Source organism: Sander vitreus, chromosome 16, assembly GCF_031162955.1.
Source record: "Sander vitreus isolate 19-12246 chromosome 16, sanVit1, whole genome shotgun sequence".
NCBI classification, from domain to species: domain Eukaryota; kingdom Metazoa; phylum Chordata; class Actinopteri; order Perciformes; family Percidae; genus Sander; species Sander vitreus.
Window position 1 is genome coordinate 9,167,561 of NC_135870.1, and position 21,028 is coordinate 9,188,588.

Genomic DNA, 21,028 nt, shown 5'->3' on the forward strand with positions numbered 1-21,028 from the left:
AGTCTTCAAACGTGCCATTTGGGGCCAAGAGCTGAGCTAATACAGCAATTCACTGATCAGTTACACTTCAGTTCAAATGCATGAGAATGGTAATAGTGATGCAGTGTCAAGTTGACCCCATGATTGAAAATCAAATTATGGCTGCCACCCCAACTGATTATTTTCATTATCTACTAATCTGGGGTCTCATTTATAAAACTGTGCATAGGATCCTTACTAAAAGTGTACGTACGCCCAAAAGCCAAAAATGGCATACGCCAAAAAAAAAATTCAGATTTATAAAACCGTGCGTACGTACACCTGTAAGCAACGTTCCCTTTACAAATCACAGATTACCTACAAGTGTGCGTACGCGAATCAGCCTCTTCTCCCGCCCTGCACACACCCATTTTTAACCATAAATAGTCAGTGCAAAGCACATCATGAATGCTGATCAGTATGTTGGTGACCCTGGCAGTTATTTTTTCATTACGCTGAATCATAATGACTGGCGGGGAAAAAGCAAAAAACTTCTCAGACGCTCGGGAATTGCTGCAAATTGAATTATAATTTCGGCCTGTTCTCGCACAGTGTAGGGAAACCTGATCCATAGGTTTCCCTATCCAGGCCCTCTGGAAACAGCCGGTTGCCCCCAGAGTGGCGAGGACCTGTATTTGGACCGGGATGGCACGGTTCTGGTGCGTTGCCCTCTCTACTGGACCCAATTCAGTACATAGATCCAACAGCACAGCTTTAGGGGATTTAAATCGGCATATTAGCCAGTCTTCGTCATGGTCCCTGAAGTCTTTTTCTCTCCTGATTCTTCCATTGCCGTAGTCCTCCAGCAAGTGCCATCATGCAGCATTACGCACAGGGGTCACCGCAGTATTTATATGTTTACAACAATTTGTGATTGTTAACACCTTGCCAAAATCACAGCATCAACTAGTGGTATCCCCCACCCTGAGATACAATTTGAAGACGAAAGCCTAATAGGAAAACACACGTTTCTTCCTGCAGGTTTCGTCACGAACAATATTAAAGTTCCAACCGATAATGAGGACATTAAGTGTAACGATTGCGCGAGAGCTTAACAGCTGTATTTCCAGACTTTGACATTAGATGATATATGCACAGTATTAAAGACAGATATTTAGTTATTTACACTGTGTTCTGCCGTTATCTAATGCTAGGGTATTTGATGTTATCCTGTATTCCATGCAGTCGGGCTATCTCCTCCTCCTGCGCTCCGTAGCGGACAATGTGACGGTGAGACAGCGCGATTAAATATTAAGAACGCATTTTTATTTAAGATTTGAGTTGGATTTTATGGAACAAGTATCACTCAGTACAAGCTCAAATAACACTGCTGGATTTAATCTTCATGATAACTTGGATGATATGGAGTGACAAAATGTGCATGAGGCATCAATACTTATCAATATTATGAGTAATCGTTATTCCAACATGTACTTTCTGCGTCGCCAATTCCCATTTTTTCAAAATGTGCGTACGCATGGGTCAGAGTTTGCGTGGAGGACCGCACATTCTCCCGTCAAGTTAGTTTTTTATAAATCACAACCTCTGCGTGGGAAGTGGCATACGCCCCGTTTTGTACGTACGCCACGGTTATAAATGAGACCCCTGGTTATTATTTTCTCGATTCATCAATGAATTGTTTAATCTTTAAAATGTCAAAAAGAAGTAAAAAATACTGATCAAACCAGTTTACTATCACATAAGACTAAGCAAATCCTCACAATTGAGAAGATGGAACAAGGAAATGTTTGGCGTTTTTGCTCAGAAAAAAATATGATTATATAACCACAACAGTTGTCTATCGACTAATTAAATGTAAATATAATAATATAATATAATGTAAATACAACACAAAGCAGTAGTAGTTTGTCCCAGTCTTTTTACGGTTGTCGTAATAAGCATTTTTATTTTAGCATTTAGGTTCCTGCCAACTACACTGTTGTGGAAGGTTTAAATCTAATCGAAGAAAAGCTTTTTATTAGAGATTTAGTATTAGATTGCTGCTTCATTAAAAAAAAATTCAATAAGGTAACAAAGTAACTTAGCTAAGGTTGTCATGGTGTTGGATCAGTTTACTGGGGGCCACAACTAGCCACAAACAGCTTTAAAATGTTTAAAAAAAAAAAATAAAAAATGTCTGGGTAAAAAAAGAACTTTTTTCCCCCCCCTTTTAACACAATGTCTTTTATTTTTAAACCCACTGCACACTGGCAGGGAGACGGATTACTAAACTTTCTGTCTTTGACCACTCATAAAAAAACATCTTATGGTTTTGAAACCTTGACTTTTTCAAACCGCAGTATACCTTGAAACCGGTAACTGGCCCATGCCTAGCCACAACAGTAGCATCTTAAATGTACATAATGAGGAAGTAATGATTACTTATTGGTTATTTGCAACTTAGAATTAAGGGCTAATAATGATTAATAGAGAAAGATAGTCAGCAAGTAGATCCACAGAAACTAATCATTATCGTACTGGTTTCATTCTTGAGCTTGTAAAACCAGAAACTAACAAAACAATCTCAACCCAAGCTCCCCTTGCTCGCTTATTACAGGGCTTTCGACTACACCACACAGTCTTCATCAGCAGATGAAGCTCAACTTTTTACGACCGCCATAACGAGAAGTTTAATAAGAAGAGAGCAAACTCCACCCACTGATGAAGACCTTGTGATACAATCAAAAGCTCCGGAACAAGCACGTTTTTGCACTTCCTTGAGTTAAGAGAAAGTCAATTACAGTACCGTAGTGCATTTCAGTCAGTCCTCAAGTGATAATTATCAACTATGTAGTCCTTTTGAAAGTTGTTATCTACTTTTAAGTTATTCATTTTTTTGACAGTTTGTTTTGTTCCAAACTCATTACGTGTAACATGTAACATTAGTTACAACGATTTTGTGTCTTATTTGAAAGTGTTTCTAAACTAAACAATGTTCACCCGCTGTCTTGTTAAGCTGGACTGAAAACTTGCAGACTCCCGTCCCTCTACTGCCCACCATGGGACAACACTGTGGTAAAAGTGAAAGTCTCTGACAACAAAAACTGACTGATCTCAGTATGAGCTGGTGTGTTTCTTATTGACAAACTGATTTTCCATCTCTCATATTGATGAGTTGTTTATCCGTGCCCATCTACATGCTTGTAATGACAGTGACACAGTCAAGACTGTGTGTTTTTGAACACACCATGCCTGTAATAATGCTATGCTAATTAATGTGGCTGACTGAGAACAAACTGTCTTTCCAAGGACACCCTCCCTCCCTCTACCTCATGTTCTCCCACTTACAATTCCCAGCATGCTTTTCAGCTTTAAAGCACGCTTGCGGTATCAAGAGATTCCCCTCTCACCAGATGCTGGGTAAGGCACAGTGCAGGCGCTAGTGTGGAGAATTCGTTGTATTTGTTATTATATTTGTGAATTTAAAAGGATATTTATGGGATGAGTAAGAGGAGGGGTGGGAAGGTGGAGGAAGAAAAGAAAAATCTATTGAAGAGGGAGGGGATGAAAAAAAAAGACGTTCATCTGTTAAACAAAAGACGGGGAATGAAAGGAAAACAGGCGAAATCGCTGACTTTGACTTTCTTCCTTTCTGAGGGGAAATAAACTGTGATTATCAAATCAGTTAGAACCATTCTGTCATAAATCATCGCATATGAGAGGAACAATGACACATTCCTCATTGCGGTCCCTCAGCTTTCTGCATGCCTTTCTTTTCTGGGGAGTGTTCATGAATGATTTAAAAAGTGATCTGTTTCTGAGCCTCGGCTGCCTCGGAGGAAGAGGAGCTAAGAGGGGAGGAGTCTGAACAGGGTGGGTGGGACCACGCATGAAAGTTGCCTGTCTTCAGCGAGAACACACACCTCATCACACATCAAGCACGAATCGTATATTTCATTCATGAGGGAAAAGGTGGCAGTATGCAAGTATAAAGCAGTTTCCTCATGAAACGGAATAGATGGGAAAGTTTTCAACCACCTCTGTGGTGCCTGTGTGAACTGGAGAATAATATTTACAGAGCAACACACCACATCATTCATCACAAAATCACACACCCCAGCTAGTCCCATGAAACTAGGAGTTAATCCATCATCTGCCTCCCTCTTTTATTTCTCTCCCTCTCCCCCTGATCCAGGCTTATACCTATCGTCCCCTCACCTTCACTCTGCAAAGGACACAAAAAGAAAATTTGGTGTAATTCAAAAATAGTGGTGACTAGGGCTGAACGATTTTTGAAAATAATCAAATTGTGATTTTTATATCACAAATATTGCGATTTAATATGTGATTATTTTTTAAGCTCTTTGTCTTCTGTATTATTCAACAAAGACAAACAATAAATCATTGATACAGAAATATAAAAACAAATGGGCTTTACCACACTTAGTAGTATTTAAATTATTTAATTATTATTTACTGTAATAAACATATATGTAAACCTGGATTGCACTTTTTAAACACTGTCTCTGAACTTTACTGTACAGTTAAGTAAAAAAAAACACACACATACACACAACGGTGTATTTTTTTTTTTTTACAGCGCACAGAGAGGAGCTGCCTTCAGCCCCTCCCCCTTGTGAAGTTGGGTGCCGTGTGCATGACGGCGTCAACATTGCATCTGCTCAGAGCGGCTATCGTTACATTAGTTGCTGGTGTTCTTGCCGTGGGATTAACTGTACTAATAAAACTGTTGAAATGCCGCGGCCACACTGCTATGAAAGCTCCCCGAACGTCATTTATCAGAGTCTGGTTGTTACCCCTCTCAGTGGCAGCTCCTCCACTCCATATCTTTATAACGGAGCTAACTGGAACTAACTGCTAATCAGAGCTAATCGTTGCTAACCGAGCCTTCAGTTCTGCGTGCCTGTATCCATTAACTGCATGTATGGACTCGATCCCGAATAAAACCCTTCATTTTATTAAAATGGGTGTAAAAGTTTTAAACTACAACTCAGAGTTGTTTGAATGACAGAAATCAGCTGAAGGTACGGCGTAGCGTTAACGTGCCACTGATTTGCTCTCGCGAGTCATGTGACCAAATCGCAGCCTTTGCAATTAGGAAATTGCGTTTTAACATATCGCGATATTATTGCAAATGTGATTAATCGTTCAGCCCTAGTGGTGACAGTCTCCAAAGTCAAAGTCATGGATAACCAAGACACAAAAAGACTGGAGGGAGACTGGAGGAGAAGCATCTGTTCTTCCTTGTTCTCCGGGGGAGATGATGGACAAGCCTCGAGGCCACAGAGATTCCTCACTCTCTGCCCTGTCATCCTCATTCATGCTTGTAGTACAACAATAAGCCTTTGTAACAGGCCATAATTCAGAGTCTAATAAGTCCATCTCTCACACTGTTACAATTTACAAATTTTGTGGATCAGTGGAGTGTTTAGCCTTATATTTTAACTGGTCTGTTTTCTCTTTTGTTCCTCGCTGTTCTGTTACAAGAGTACTCCACTGATTTAGCATTGCACTCAACTTCATTGTCAGACTCAGAATGGACATTTTTTTAGAGTAAGGCTTAAAAATCGATGCAAGCGAACCAAAGATATCATACCAAAGCCCTGTCGATCATAAGCCAGTTTCTGTGTCCAGATACAGATCCAATGTTGATATCAGGTGTAAATGGGGCCTGATGTTGTACTTCTGGTGGCTTTGATGTCATATTCTCAAAATCAAGTATCAGACTTTTCAGGCTCATATTATGATCTTATTTCTAGACAGTCTGCACACACAAGCAAGTCACAAAACAAACATGAGCAGTGTAATGAAAAAGAGCCAATCTGATAGATGTGTGTTGAGCAAGTACAGCATGATCACATAATACCAGGTGTAAAAAGCATGTAAAAATCACACCGAAATGTGCAACAGAACAATTCCAGAGACCTACTAAAATATTTTCTTGAATGTTTGCTCTTTTTTTTTCATACTTTTTTTTCCTTCTTTTTGCTAAATGCAGAAATAAATCATTGTTTTGATAAAATTCATTACATGACTACAGACAAATAAGAACACCTACAGAAACATGACAGAAGTGGAAAATGCTTCTGCTTTAACTGTCCTTTCTCTACTCTTTGCAACATGTTAATGAACACCAGTAAAGTATTCTGTGCCAGTCTGTTTCAGTCTGTGAGGAGATGGAGAGCTTAGACCTCTCAGTACATTAGCTCTGTCAGCGGGGGGCCAGGATGGCACTGGGAGAAACAGACACACGACGGATAAATGAGTCCAGCAGGCATGAAACAACATGGCCATGTAAAAACACTCCGAATATCATTAGCATATATACGGCTTGTTTTCTGGCACGTCTGCTCTTAACTAATTTTCACGAATGGAAAATAATGAGGTCTTTAGACAAAACTGGGCCTATCAAATGTAATGGACCTTTTTCACAGCAGACATTTTGAAAAGCACAGCTGAACTTGATAACCTTAACGATGGCTCAATTCCATCAAGTGTCCCAGTGAGCTATTTCAGTGAGTCAGCATGAACAATACCAGGGTCTCTCCTAAGTGGAATGCAGCCATCATTAATGGTTTTGAATACACCTGTGCTTTTCCTACTATGACATGTCAACATGTCTTCCGTGAAAAAGGTATATTAGGGGTTAAATACCACAGAACTAAATCACTGTATTGTTTTGTACTGCTCGTAGTAGTAGTTGTAATAGTAGTAGTGATGGTAATATTATTAATACTCTTTCCACCTTTTTAGCCAATCTAGCGGCTGTAGGGGTGTCATGGACGGTCTGTCGTTCCACTACTTTGGTCCAGACTGAAATATCTACACGGTGGATTATCCAAAAACTCTTTTTGTGACAGATTGTGATGAAATTTGATACAGAAATTCATGTTCCTTTTTCCATATAGCTCTCAGTCTCGGCCCCCCCATCGTTAGCAGATGGGTCTGACCCAACAAAAATTGCAGAAGTTAAGGGAGGGGAAAATACACATTTGTAATAGACAATGCTCTCTGTGGCTCTTTGTACACACCTCTACCTCTCTTTCATACATATGCAATGACTTTTACAGTGAGAGAAGACAGACTTGCTAGAAATGCGACAGTGTCCCTGTTGCTTCAGCTCTGCAGACTTTGTGCTGCTGCAATAGCAAACCGTCTTCAAAAACTCATACAAGCATTTATAGGTTGCCTCCTCGCCATCGCCTATGGGCTTGTGGCATTCACCGCCAACATAAAAATAAATAATATTTGTTTTTGGTATCCACCCATTCCTAAAAATACAGCTGTCGGTACTACTGGCACTGCATCCCGGAATTTTCGGAAGGAAGGATGCCGGGTTACCGACGGCAGCTGTTGGCAGGGCTGTGTGCTGCTGTAGAGACGTTCACAGCGACTTCCCATCGTTATTTTAATGACCGGTTAGGGACCGTTGGGTATTCATGGAATGGACCAGTGTGATGTGTAAGACGAGAAAGCACAGGTTAAGTCATGTATGTCATGGTTGTAAAAAAAAACAGTGGCTATCTGTACATCTTTGCCAAGCGCAAACCAGTACAGAAGGCATCAATTGTTGGGGAGGGTCATGCCTCTTTTCCCAATCATTTTGGAGGGTCACAGAAAAATGTCAAGTCTATTTTGACTAAAGATCCCAAACTCCTCTGGTAGCCCCTTAAATAAAAAACGAACAGTCCCTTAACATCTGCATGTTAGCATTTAGCTCCAAGCACCACTGTACGTACAGTATAAATGAATCCATACAGGCCCTATTTTGTTGCTTCCCTGGTTCGCTATATCATTGTTTCCCAATTGTGGTAGACAAGTTTCCTCTTTCTTCACCATTTGCCCAGTGGAAAAGATAATTTTCAAAAACTCAATCCTTAAAATGATATTTGAAAAATATGGTTTGCCTCAAATGCCATTAGTGGGTTGTTTTTTTTCAATATATTTTGATAACATTTAACATACTATGAATTCTGTGTGCACAATTATTAGTCAAAGTGTGAATTTCAAATCATCAACCCCAACAGTGCTATAATGTATGCTTTGCTTGCGCAGCCGACTGACGTCGGGGAGTAAGAGACACTCGGACTGCATACTTGGCTTCTCTTAAATGTCATTCTTCCCCCCCGTCAGCCAATCAAATCAAATTGAGAAGTCGGGGAGAAGAAGACCTGATGCTGCAGCGATTACCAGCCAGAAGAGAAAAACGATGCAGACTTAGTCTTCCCCCTCATCCTGCTCCATCTCCCTCTCCCCGTATTGGCCCTAATCCACTTAGTTGGCTCTTCCTGAGCTTCCAGCCTTTCCTTTATTCTATTATAAAGACCCACCGTACGACCTGCTGCTTATTTCATTAAAAAGGCCCAATCCATGACCCCACGTCTAATCCATAATGCAGACTACAGGCTACAATAGTCCACACCACAGTCCAGCAGGGCGGCTGACAAATGGGACAAAGGGAACAGGGATGGGGAGACGGAGGTCCGATGAATGAGGGGGAATTTGAGAGCTCCGCTTATGAGTAAAGCTTCCCGGTGAATAAGATTTCACTGATGTAAATGATGATAGAGTTGAGGCTTTGCTACTCTATCTTTTGATGGTTGGAGATGGCTTTTACATGGCCCATCTGTGATATGGAAATGGCCACATCTATGGGTTGAATATACCCTGTAAAATGAGCATGAAGCCCAAGGCTTTCAAACCAAAAAAACCTTGGTTTAGAGTTTAAATTGTAGTCAGTACTGTAGCTCATTACAGTTAACCTTGGGAGAACTTTGCAACACAGAGTGAGTGATGCTGAATCATATAATATTATTATATCGACTCTTTCTAATTTGACTTTCCCTCCTTTCCCTCTGTATGACCTCCTCTCTTTAAAATCCTTGCTCCACTTCTGGCTGCCGTCTCACAACTTGCTCAAGATCCAGCTTGCTGTGTGTTTTCAACGTGTCCACCAATCAAAATTTTTAGGGCTGTCAGCATTAACGCATTAATCGCAATACGATTAAGGGCTGAGCATAACGCGTTAGTTTCTTTTTTAATCGCATGCCGCCATTTATTAATTTATTTTACACTTCACTCGGCTTCACGTCGTGCCTAACAGGCTACTATTTTGACCCTTTGCCGCACCTTTACTTATCATCAAGCTGCCATACTTCCTCGTAACACATCCTACTGATGCAGGCATGATTAGGGTTGGGTACCGTTTGAATTTTTACGATTCCAATGCCGAACCGGTACTTTTAAAACGATTCCGATTCCTAACCGATTCTTGGAAAAACTGAAAAATGACATCAAAGAAAGGCTCTTTTATGGAGTTTTTTTCTTCATTGAAAATTATTTAAATGTAACAATATATTAACGTGTTAAAGTACTTAAATATATAATAAGTAAACCTAAGTCACATAACTACAATAATTTTACAAATAACAGTTACACTATTAACAAATAACAACAAAATAAATGTTGAGTTGGTATGCCAACCAGCTTCAAACTTTAGCAGTTCTTTTGCAAAACAACGACCATATTTGCCTTTTCTGGCAAGATAAGACACCTCTCCTGACCTATGGCATGTCCTGCACAGGAGAAAACTCTCTCAGATGGTGTCCAAGAGGCCTGTACACACAGGTAGGAGTTTGAAAGGGCAGACAATTTGGGGAGGCTGTCCCGCCTCCCCCACCACCAGGCTACAGGGTCTTGTCCTGAACGATAGACTAGCAGAGCAAGTGTAATATGTTTACTAGTGATCACGTGCAGTGAATGGTTAATATGCCTTTACGTCCGTTTTGGTGAGCCCAGAGGGAAAATATGGCATTTTAAAAGTAGCCTACATTTACGATAGCTAGCTAACAGTAGACTACAGAGAAAGTGTGATATTTTTACGTTCGCTTCAGAGCGTGTACAAAAAGCCGTCTATGAGCAGTGATTATAGAGTGCATGTCGGGGGAATAGCGTGGACACGCGCTTCACACCGCGAGCAGGCACGTGCACCACTCGGCAGAAAAGGGAGAAAGAAAAAAGAGTCTAGAGAATATTTCAGTCGGAACCGAAATTTGCGTTGTAATCCGGTCCGAATACTACCGTTTGCGTAAGACCGGATCCATAGTGGAACCGGGTTTCGGTACCCAAACCTAGGCATGATGGAGAAAGACCGCAGCAACACAATTCTGAATGGCGCTTTTTATTTTCCAAAACTCCCGGTCGGCTCAGAAGTCGAAAGCCATATGCACATTGTGTAAAGCCGAATTAAAATACCACCGAAGCACGTCAAGCTTGAGCTACCACCTACGAGCTAAGCATAGTAGTACAGTTAACGTGACTGGAGAGTGCTACTAGTTGCCGACCTGTGGATGAAACCAAATCCCCAAAAATTACTACAGCTCTTGCGAAATGGGTGGCAACGAACTGCAGACCTGTCAGCATCGTAGAAGACTCGGGTCTTAAAGACGTACTACGGTTGGCATGTTCTGACCCATCTTATACATTGCCGTTGAGGGGGACAGTAGTTTCACGCATACACAGCCTGTACGACATGGAGAAAGCAGCCCAACTGGAACTGCTGCAAAGTGCAAACGCTGTCTCATTAACCGGTGATCACTGGACGTCAGTGAGTAATCAAAATGATTTAGGAGTTACTGCACACTTGACTCTAGATTCAAATGTGTGACTAGATTCACACATATTCATTTGTTTACAGTAAATAAATAAATAAATAAATAATAAACAAATACAAATCTTAAATTCAACTTCATAAATTAACTTTCTTTGCATTCATTTGATTCCCAATCAAGATACACTGGTAAGAATTGCTTTCCATTGTTAATATGTACTTAAAAACTGTTCGGAAAGGCAAAATAATAGAATTTTAATCATGTGATAAAACATGCGATTAATCGCGATTAACTATAGAAATTCGGCGATTTAAGAAAAAATTAATCGTTTGACAGCCCTACTAAATTTACAACCTCCCTCCTGTCAAACTTGGCTTCCTTTGTGCCTCTTAACAGACACAAAATGCAATTAATATGTCTGTGCTACATGAACAGGGTCCTTACGTGTCAACAAGATGCGTTTTCAACTCAGACTTTGTTTAAATTCACCTACCCTGGTCCCTGTCTCGATCCTGCCGGTAGCTAGCTTGCCCTGCTAGCTGATAGCCGTTAGCTGCTAGCTGCCGTCCAGTGAGTGTATTAAGACAGGCTTCTGTGATAATCATCCCAATAACAATCCACGGAGCGGCGGTGGTGTGGCCGTGTCCTCCAGAGGACAGGTCATGTCACGTCTTGAAGTGTGTTCCCCCCCTAAAAAAAACAGTAGTGCGGTAGTAGCTGTTAGCTGCTTGCTGCCCTCCGGTTAGTGTGTACAGCCAGATAGCCGTTAGCCGTTAGCTGCCCTCCGGTGAGTGTATTCAGCCAGGCTTCTGTGATAATCATCCCAATAAAAATCCACGGAGCGGCGGTGGTGTTGCTATGTCCTCTAGTTACTGAAGGCTAGCTTTAGCTTGCGCTTGGAGCAGCAAGTTCATCTGCCTGTTGCCCCTCTGTCTCGTTCTTTCCAACTCTTGCGAGGCTAGTTCTTCGTCTGTATACTCGGGTTCGAATAAATGAGGACGACCATCAAACTCAAAAGGCTCTTCCGTGTGTTGTATATCTGCTATATTCTCCATAGTTACGTTACTCCGCTTTTCACTCTTCACACACTACGCTCCGATCTGCTTTCCTGCTACAACTGAATTCCCAGGAGACAGCGCGATGCTACAGCTAAGCTTCAGTAACGCTATTACTGTGCAAGCCACAGACAACGTTTATCCTGTTTCCATGTAGTTACATAGTCACTGATATGGTCATAACCACTACAGTGCTCAATTACCTATTTTTGAGGGGGAAATAATCTAAACTTTTTGCTGCAAAGGCATGATCTGTCCTGTGCAGGACATCCACCAGACCATCGGGCGCTCGGGGGATTTTTATTGAGATGAATATCACAGAAGCCTGGCTGAATACACTCACCGGAGGGCAGCTAGCAGCTAACGGCTAATGGCTATCAGCTAGCAGGGCAAGCTAGCTACCGGCAGGATCGAGATAGGGACCAGGGTAGGTGAATTTAAACAATGTCTGAGTTGAAAACGCATCTTGTTGACACGTAAGGGCCCTGTTCATGTGGCACAGACATATTAATTGCATTTTGTGTCTGTTAAGAGGCACAAAGGCACTCTAAAACTTGCCCCGACAACTGCCGTTTTAGCTCAGGGGACGCTTGAACATGTAGCTGCAGCTTCTCCAGGTTGCCTGCACTGATTCGGGTCGGGATTTTTTCTATCGAAAGTACTCGCGTAGCTATAGCGATCATTATTAACGTAAAAATTGGCCGGAATTCTCCTTTAATGGCCTATCAGGTTACGTATTTATTGATAAAGCAGCACTATTTACCTCTGAGTACCTTCCTTCCCACATACCTGCGCCAGCTCTTTAAAGCCAGGCCAGTCACTCTGACAATGCATCGTCAGATAAAAGAGACACGCCCCATAGAGATAACTTTGTCATGATTGATGGGAAAAGGGCTTGTTTTGCTGTCTACATCCAGGCTCAACTCGGGTCATTAAGAAGAGTTAACTAATAATAATTACTTTTAACAGGGATCAGCCAGAGAGCCACAGCTAGAGGCTTGGGGACATACAATACGGCCAGGAAGTGACTACAACCCTCTCTCCATCGATAACACCAGCGTATCTCATTACTGTGGCGACCTGCGGTCCACTGCCATTCGGTCTTGATCATATAAAACCTATTTCAGTGCGCCGTCCCCACCAGAGCACCATCAGAGTGGAATATTCATTATTCAAATTTTAAGCATTGGAAATCCCAATATGTTACTAAGGCCAGATGAGATGAGATGAAATAGCTTAGCCTTTTGTCCAGGGAACATTGACTAATCGTCTCACTCCCCAAAATCAATTTCCCAGCCGTAAGCATCAGACACTCTTGATTGTACTGTACTGTTGAAGACCCCCCACCACTATCACCTAATACTCCTGCTGGCTGCCCAGAATAACTTATTGATTAGTGATTATGTTACGGGAGGTGTGGGTGGCCGGGGCGGAAGACGGACTGGCCTCAGTCATCTCCACGGGGCTAAATTTGGGTCCTCTGTTACCAGATCCAGCACATACTGACACTATCTCCAGCTGCCATCAGCCCCGCTCTCTGGATGAGGAGAGAAATTAAGAAAGTTTTCTGGAAGTGTAAATATGAAGAGATATTTTTACAGTGTAGGGGGGTGTTTCAAGCGAAGCAGCGCAGCAGGGAATTCGAGACGGATGGTAAATTCTTAGAAGTGGTGCGCTTGTGGACTACTAAATAAAAAAACAAATTTTTCAAAACAGGCATGGTTGATAATTAAATGTGCTAGTTGTAGTGGAGGTTCTGGCGTGGTGATGGACTGTTTCACCCCCAGGGTATTGAGCCGAGCTCTCCCTCTCTCATGCTGTGCTGAGCCTGAAAAGTGGCTGTGATCAATACCTGCAGGCCCTTTCCGCAGTGCCAGAGGGCTGTTTGTGTGTGTGTGTGTGTGTGTGTGTGTGTGTGTGCGCGCGCGTATGCGTGTTTGCGTGCTGTGTCAGCATTCACTCAGGACTTCATCAAACAACCCCCTTACCTTGAGTCCACACGCACATACACACACAAAACACTAACATCAGCCAACGCCCGTCTGAAACGGTCGCTCATTTTCACTTTCCCCTTCTCACCCACCACCCCTATCACACAAACACACACACACACACACACACACAAATTCACACCTCTTTCCTCCCATTCCAGGCCATCCCAATGCGGATGTTAAATACCATTCAAATGTCAGCCTCCCGTATTGATTGGAATGATAATTCTGAAAGGTAGGAGAGATGGCGTGTTGATGCTAAGCAGGCGGTGACGGCCTGAGCATCCTTCACTGTCACAAAGTTGCCATGTAAGGGTTCCCGGCTCCGCTTGCAGAATGTGGATGGCGGTTTACGTTGGACCACAGAGGCCTTATGTTTCTGTCATTAATCATTGTCCTCACCAGTGACAGGCAGACCAGGATTCATGTCGGGAGAGAGAGGGTCATTTTCAACGCCCTCAGATCAGAGAGGCTGTGTGTGAGAGTGTGTGCCTGCGTGTCAGACCAGAGGGTTTGTTCATCACCAGGTGTTTTTTCTCTACATGACATTCAACAACATGGAGGTTGTTTTATGATTCAAATCTGCTAAATGTATCTTTTGTTATCGATTTGTTTTAGCTGGTGTAATTTCAGCAGATGAACACATGAATAATTCTTGGCAATGTGATAAAACTGGTAGTATTTTGTGTAAATAGGCATTATTTCAGATGTTTAAAGGGTCAGTTCAAACAATTTCCTTTTATACCTAGTGGTACTAACTGTTAGCCTACAGATAGTTTCAGTTTCATCTGCTGATGTTTTCATATATTCATCGGTGAGATTTCTGCTGCTGTCCCAATACAATGGAATTTTGTTTGTGCCTCTCAAAGCTCTGGAAAGACACTTGGAAACTGTAAATAGTTTTTACTGAATCTACTTCCCTGTGAAATCCCTTTAACTTTTGCCCCAGAATAAGCCTTAAATTGGGGAACGTTTTACTTGACTGACACTTTGTCACACTGCGAGATGTGTCTGTGTCCAACTGTATGATATCAATCGGATGTCAATGTCACACATTAGAGGCATGTGCAATGAATGTGTGCTGAATCGTAGCGCTACGACGTCAATAGAAAAAGGTATTTGAGAGCAGAGGCACGTCATCACTTCTGCGCTGCTTTTATGTTCTGAAAATGTAGCTTCCACAGACTTTTTTTTTGTTTTGGCTGTATTGTTTGTATATTTGTCATTTTGTGTGTGTGTGTGTGTTTGTTTTTCTTAAACATTATTAAAAAGGGCACTTACATAATGGTTTGCCAGCCAGTGTATTCTGAATCATTTCACACCGTATTCTGATTGGTTGGGTTGTAGACATGGGTCGTAGCAGCAGTAACATTGGGAGAATTGGTCCTAAATTTCTGACACTGTCAGACTATCTTTGGTTACCAAACCCTTAAAGCTGCAGTGAGATTTTCACACAACATAATTGTCATTGAACGGAATAACATAGCTCTCATTAGCTCCTTTTGTAAATGTTTGGTAATAATTATTTCAAACTGTAAACAAAAATCCTGTTTTAGATCGTATTGTAATGAATCATTTTGCTCCAAGTGAATTCTGTTATGTTAAAAGGAGTGTACATATGCATCCCTAATCAAGTCAACATTGACCCTCACCTGGCAGGTACCTCGATGTTGGAGATGGCATAGAAGTACTTGAGCAGGTTGTCTCTCTGGACATACGTGCCTCCGAGAGCGGGCCTGAGAAGCCTCATCCTAAGGTTGGTGAAGGTGAAGAAGTCCCTCAATCCCTTCATACTTTCCATGCGAGTGTACAGGTTGTCCATGTTCTGTAGCCGTGGTCCTGCAAACACAGCAAAGCGCGCACGCACCTCGAACTTCACATTCTTGTCGCTCTTGGAGCCGACCCAGCGCGAGTACTGCTCGGTGCAGATGACCCGCGTGACGTTGGTGGGTGAGAGGTCACTCACACGTTTAGGTGGCATTTTGAAGGCGTCCATGCAGTCGTCAGCGTAGAACTGGTAGGGCTGCCAGGAGCGTCCGTGGTCCATGGACTTATCCAGTACCATGATAGTAGGACGGCCGTACTCAAAGGTGATCAGGATGTCGTCTGTGAGCTCCAGACTCTTGTTCCAGGACATGGTGATGTTGGCCAGCAGGGGCTCTGGGTGGCGTCTCCATGTAACTGTCTGCCAATAGGTGAGGAGACCTGTGCGTTCTTTGTCCTGCATCAGCTGAGGAGGATGGGCCAAGTCTGGGTTTGAGGCATCACACTCATCACTGCACAGGTATGGGTTCTCCTAAAAGAGAGATGAAGACAGAGCAATAATACGTCAGTCAGGGTTTGAGAATTAATCTAATGATAGCAGCCTCTAGATAAGAATACTGTATATAAAATAATATACAGAATAACATTTGAACATTTTGAAATATCAAATTAGTCTATTTGTCAAAAAACAAGCATCTGAACAAGCCACAGACTCAGTGACGGATTAACCTACTAAGAGGCCCTTGGGCAAAGTTAAGTCTTGGGCCTCAACTCCTAATTTTCCCACTCTTTGTACATTGTGTATGTGTTGTGTTGCCTTTAAGTACCCATCAGGTACAGAGCACACAGCAGAATACACAGGGCAGTTTCATATATTGTATATTTTGCCCAGAACCCCAGAAACCAACAAATTCCAGAAGATTAACTGGCCACAGTTTTGCTTGTTGTGGTTGTTAGTGGTAATTTTAGCAAACATAGTGTTATATAAAGAAAATAGATCAACTGGTATAACAAGGGTGTTCATGCTTTTATTATTTCAGTTTATAATGTGCTTTGATGGTGCATACTTCCCCACTGAAAAATTGCAATTAATCAAATTACTACAAATTAATTGCCACACAGTGAACATGGAGCCTTTGGGGTCCCTGAGGCAGTTGCCTGCTTTGCCCATTTGGTAATCCAGTTTTACACAGACTTTCTCTAAATGTAATTGAAGCTTAAAAAAAAAAGTCTCAATTCATAAGAAAACAAAATGTCTTGCAGAAAAATATTTAGCTCTATTTGCAGTTTAGGTAGTCTCACATTGCCAGACCCTCCGCCACAGCACTGCGGAGGATGGTCTGGCAAGTCCACACAGCAATCCGGGATGGTGGAACATGTGTAAATTCAAAGGTTGACTTAGTTGTACAACAGAAAACTCAGATGGGACAGTCTAGCTAGCTGTCTGGATTTACCCTGCAGAGATCTGAGGAGCAGTTAACCATAGTCCTCATGAATCAACCGGAGTTTAAAATTACAACACGAAGAAAGCGGAAGGCAACGGGACATCCGAAAAGAGTGACATCCGGCGGAATTTCCGGTAGAACGAGAGCTATCCCTGAGTGTAACGTCGTGGATATAGACTACAGTTTAGGCAACTGAAATGTACTGCATCTTAAGCAAAATAATTACAATTTCTCCTCCCAATCTTCCAGGTAAAGTATAGATGTTCCCCTCATGTGATCTAAATGAGGAGTGCCTTCAGCTCCTCGCCAAGGCACTGAGGGACAGAGAGCTTAAAAGTAAATTTGCCAAACAACACAACAGGAAGTGTGAAGGTCAAGAGGATTGTGCATCATCACTGTATTTGCATAGCCAGCAGAGTGCTACTGCACTTTTAACTCCAGAGAATTGATCCTCCTCTTCTAGTGATGCCAAGACTTTCAAGCCGTGGCCCCTCTACAGAACTGAGAAGTCAAAGGGATTACTCACACTCCTCACACAGAGCCTCTTTCTACCTGCACTAAGAAATGCCTTTCACTCTCTGTTCGGAGAACTCAGGCCTCTCATTGTCCTTTTTCTACTGAGACACATTTATTATCAGGTCATTCGGATTCCTACATTTCCATGTTACAAAAAATGTCAGGTCCCGTACCTCCCATGACCTTTATTGAGTTTTCACCAAACTTTGTGAAATTGTAAATCCTTTCCTGAGAAGTTTCCCCAGAATCCCTAATTCCTCAGTTGCTGGTTTGTCATATTGAGACATTTGCAGACATTTCAGTTCAGTAAAATTGATGGAGCTTACTGTTGTAAGCCAGTTGTCTGACATCCACATCGCCACAGAAGTCAAATATTTACTCAAAGAAATCCCAGAGATCCTCACAGTCATTAATTTGCGAAACGCAGCTGTTTAGATTGTGTCACATTCATAAGACTTTTCGTGCCCCCAGGATGTGTTAATTAGACTATAAGGTGTTATTTTTTTGTCAGTCGTTAATTGTATCAAATGGGTCATTATTTGTATCATTTGTCCAAATATTCACTTTATCACACACAGCCACTGGCTTGTTTCATTATACTTCACATTTGTAGCGTTGCTCGAAAAATCCAAGCCCCAAAGCTGTCATTTTCATCATTGCCATTACACAGTTGTGTTATTGACTGATTTATTAAATAAAAAACAAACAAACAAATTTCTGCTTTAAATACAATCCATCATATTTAGGTTAACAATTAGCTGCTGATGCCTGTAAAGTTTCCACTCAACTCGTTGTCTCCTGTTTTACACTAACCAACTAAAATGTTGAAGTTGATGTTATACTTTTTTTATTTATTGGGAATTCAATAGTCTTCTTAAATGTTACTGCATTCTTAACATGCTCTTGGTGGAGTGCAGAGTATGTCTTAAAATAGCCTTTTTTCTTCCACCTCCTCCCCTTCTTTGTTTTGTTCCTTTTATTATTTTTGCTGCTGGTGTTATTACAACTTCTAATTGTAGTGTCTAAGACTGTGACCAGCTCATCTTGAAATTGTGTTTGGTAACAACTACAGAATAAAGCAGATTTACTTCAATAATTTGTTTTAGATATTTAAATATATGACAAAGAACAAATGACAGGCAGTAGTAAGAGGCAAAGCAGACAAAGCCCCAGTGACGTCAAATATTTGCAGCTTTAACATTTGACCTACATGTGACAAACAAAAGAATAACTAGCTTGTTTGCAATTCATACTGTTTACAGACCAGTTTCATATTTTTCTCTATTCAAATAATAAAACTTTAGAATGAATGTTTTTAACCTTGTAGTCAGTTTGGTGTGTCACTGACTTTGAGTGATTGGGCTTTTTTACGGATTACACTCAATAATGCTCGAAACAGCCAACCTAGGAATAGAATAGTGAATAAAAGGACACATTTCTAAAGCGACTCACTCCTACTTACAGCAAAGAGTAATAGTAACCTTTAAAGCTTTACAGTAGTGCGTAACTTTTTGATATTAATAAATGTCTGTTACATTCAAGCCGTTGCCAAATGAGTTGCTACAAAGCTAATTAAGACTGTCAGCTCCACCACACTCTCTGTATGACTATGTTCAGAAGATTGTGTCGTCGGGTGACTTTCCCGCACAGAAACTCGAGTGAAGATAATGACCTCTTCTGAAGAGTCCATCATGTTTTTTTAATCCTCCGTGTCCTCCTTGGCTACTAGCAACTGCGTGGAGGAGGGCTGGTGGGGGTGCTGCACGATCACGGAAGGCTTGTATCATGTGGATGCGCCGACAGTTTTGTTGTCGTTACTTAGAATTCCTCATGGGTGCGACAGAAACTACGCACTATAGCTTTAAGAGCAGCTCTCAAATCATCACATAATTGATCACATGTACGCACAGAGCACAAACAGCCAATCAGAGACGAGAATTTACCTTACATCTGCTCCTTTCATTTTACTTATTTGAAAAGAAACAATATAGAAAAATATATATGGTAGACATTTTTATATCGTTTTGTCCATATATATATCGTCATATCGCCCCGCTCTAATAAACAACAACATCTAATATTTTAATGATATATAAATAGAGAACAATAAAAAGGAAATAAATACTGGGAAATTGGCCAAAAAATGGAAAAAAGAGTGGGAAAGAAATTTTGTGTACCACCTTTAAAAGTGGATTCTGAATTACATTGCATATTATTCAACATGACCAGTTCTGTCCTAATCAGTGTAAGAGACCTCCAGAGCTCTCAACAATTTAACAGCATTTTAAAGTCCTAAGACATTATCTTTCTCTTAATTCCCAAGTTTGATATTTAGTAGTTTAATATAAATACATACCCTGATAATACACTTGATTAATGTGCCTTTTCCTTGATGACGTCTAGAGATTTCTAAACCATATCGAACATTAAACTTTAAATGTTTTATTTTTATTATTTATTTTACTTTTATCAGATGTTTTTAGTTTTTTACAGAAAGACACGTCTTAATGGGCGAAAATCACAATCAAATATAGAATGAAATGTTTTAAGCGGATTCATCCTTACTCTGATTAGAGTAAGTCATGACATGTCGCGATGTCGCGATCGTGCCAATTCACGCAAATTCACTCACCGTGACTTTGGTGCGACTCGCAATTTTGACCAATCAACGCAACTTTTCCGCAAATTTGACCAGTTCCCGCGACTTCAACCAATCCCAGCAGTCCCACCTGCCAGACTCTACGTCAGTATAATGTGACTCTGAGTGCCACTGACCAAGCAGGAGTGAGAGAGAGCTTGTTTCCGATATGAAGACGAGACTCGAACATCTCACATTTACCAACAGAACGTACAGCGAAAGACCGTGCAAAACATTTCAGACCGCCCTGCCAAACTGTATAGATTTTAACATCAATGTACGCTGTAACGTTTTATCACTCTAAAGTCAGCGGATGCTGTTTCAATCCTGTCGGCTGTCAGCAGCGGGCGGGGCTGCTGTTCATACAGTTCCCCCTGCTACTGACGCACACACACACACACACACACACACACACACACACACACACACACACACACACACGGTGGATGCAGGAAAAACCGGAGATGAGATGACACAATGACCTAAATTGAGGACTTCTACGCTCGTTATTGTAAGTGCAATGATAAGTTAAAGTTCAATAAGTACTTTATCAAACCGAATGTGTGTCCCAGCCCAGGATAGAAAATTAACAATGTAAAGATCAACAAGCCACTGACACATATGTTTATATTTGATTCATTCAATAAATTATTATTTTTTGTCTTAAATCCACCAGCCATTTTCATATTATACCAACATTTGCAGCATCTGGAGCCTTTTTGGTAAGGTTACTAGGAAATCTGAGCCCAGAGTAGTTTTATTCTCCCCAAAACAAGTTTCCTTTTTATTTTTATTTTTAAAGAACTATACAAAAAAAACTTTCAATGTCTCCAGCAACGTCATTGCAACAAACAACAAAAGACATTGCAACTTTTATCGCATTTTTTTTACAAAAGCTCCCGCAAATAAATTAACTCCCCTCCTTAAGCATTTATCAAATTATAGCTATGACTGAAGATACTGAAGTTACACCGACACATGAATTACACAAATTGATGTAACACAAATATAATATAATGCTTCAACTGCT

At 41.2% G+C, this 21,028-nt stretch overlaps 1 protein-coding gene across 1 annotated transcript in view; it reads right to left on the minus strand.

The window, feature by feature from the left end:
• Positions 1-21,028, minus strand: part of ntng2b (netrin g2b) — a 72,617-nt gene that overhangs the window by 42,300 nt on the left and 9,289 nt on the right. The window contains 1 exon segment of the mRNA XM_078271576.1: positions 15,288-15,931. Coding sequence (XP_078127702.1) covers positions 15,288-15,931 — 644 coding nt within the window.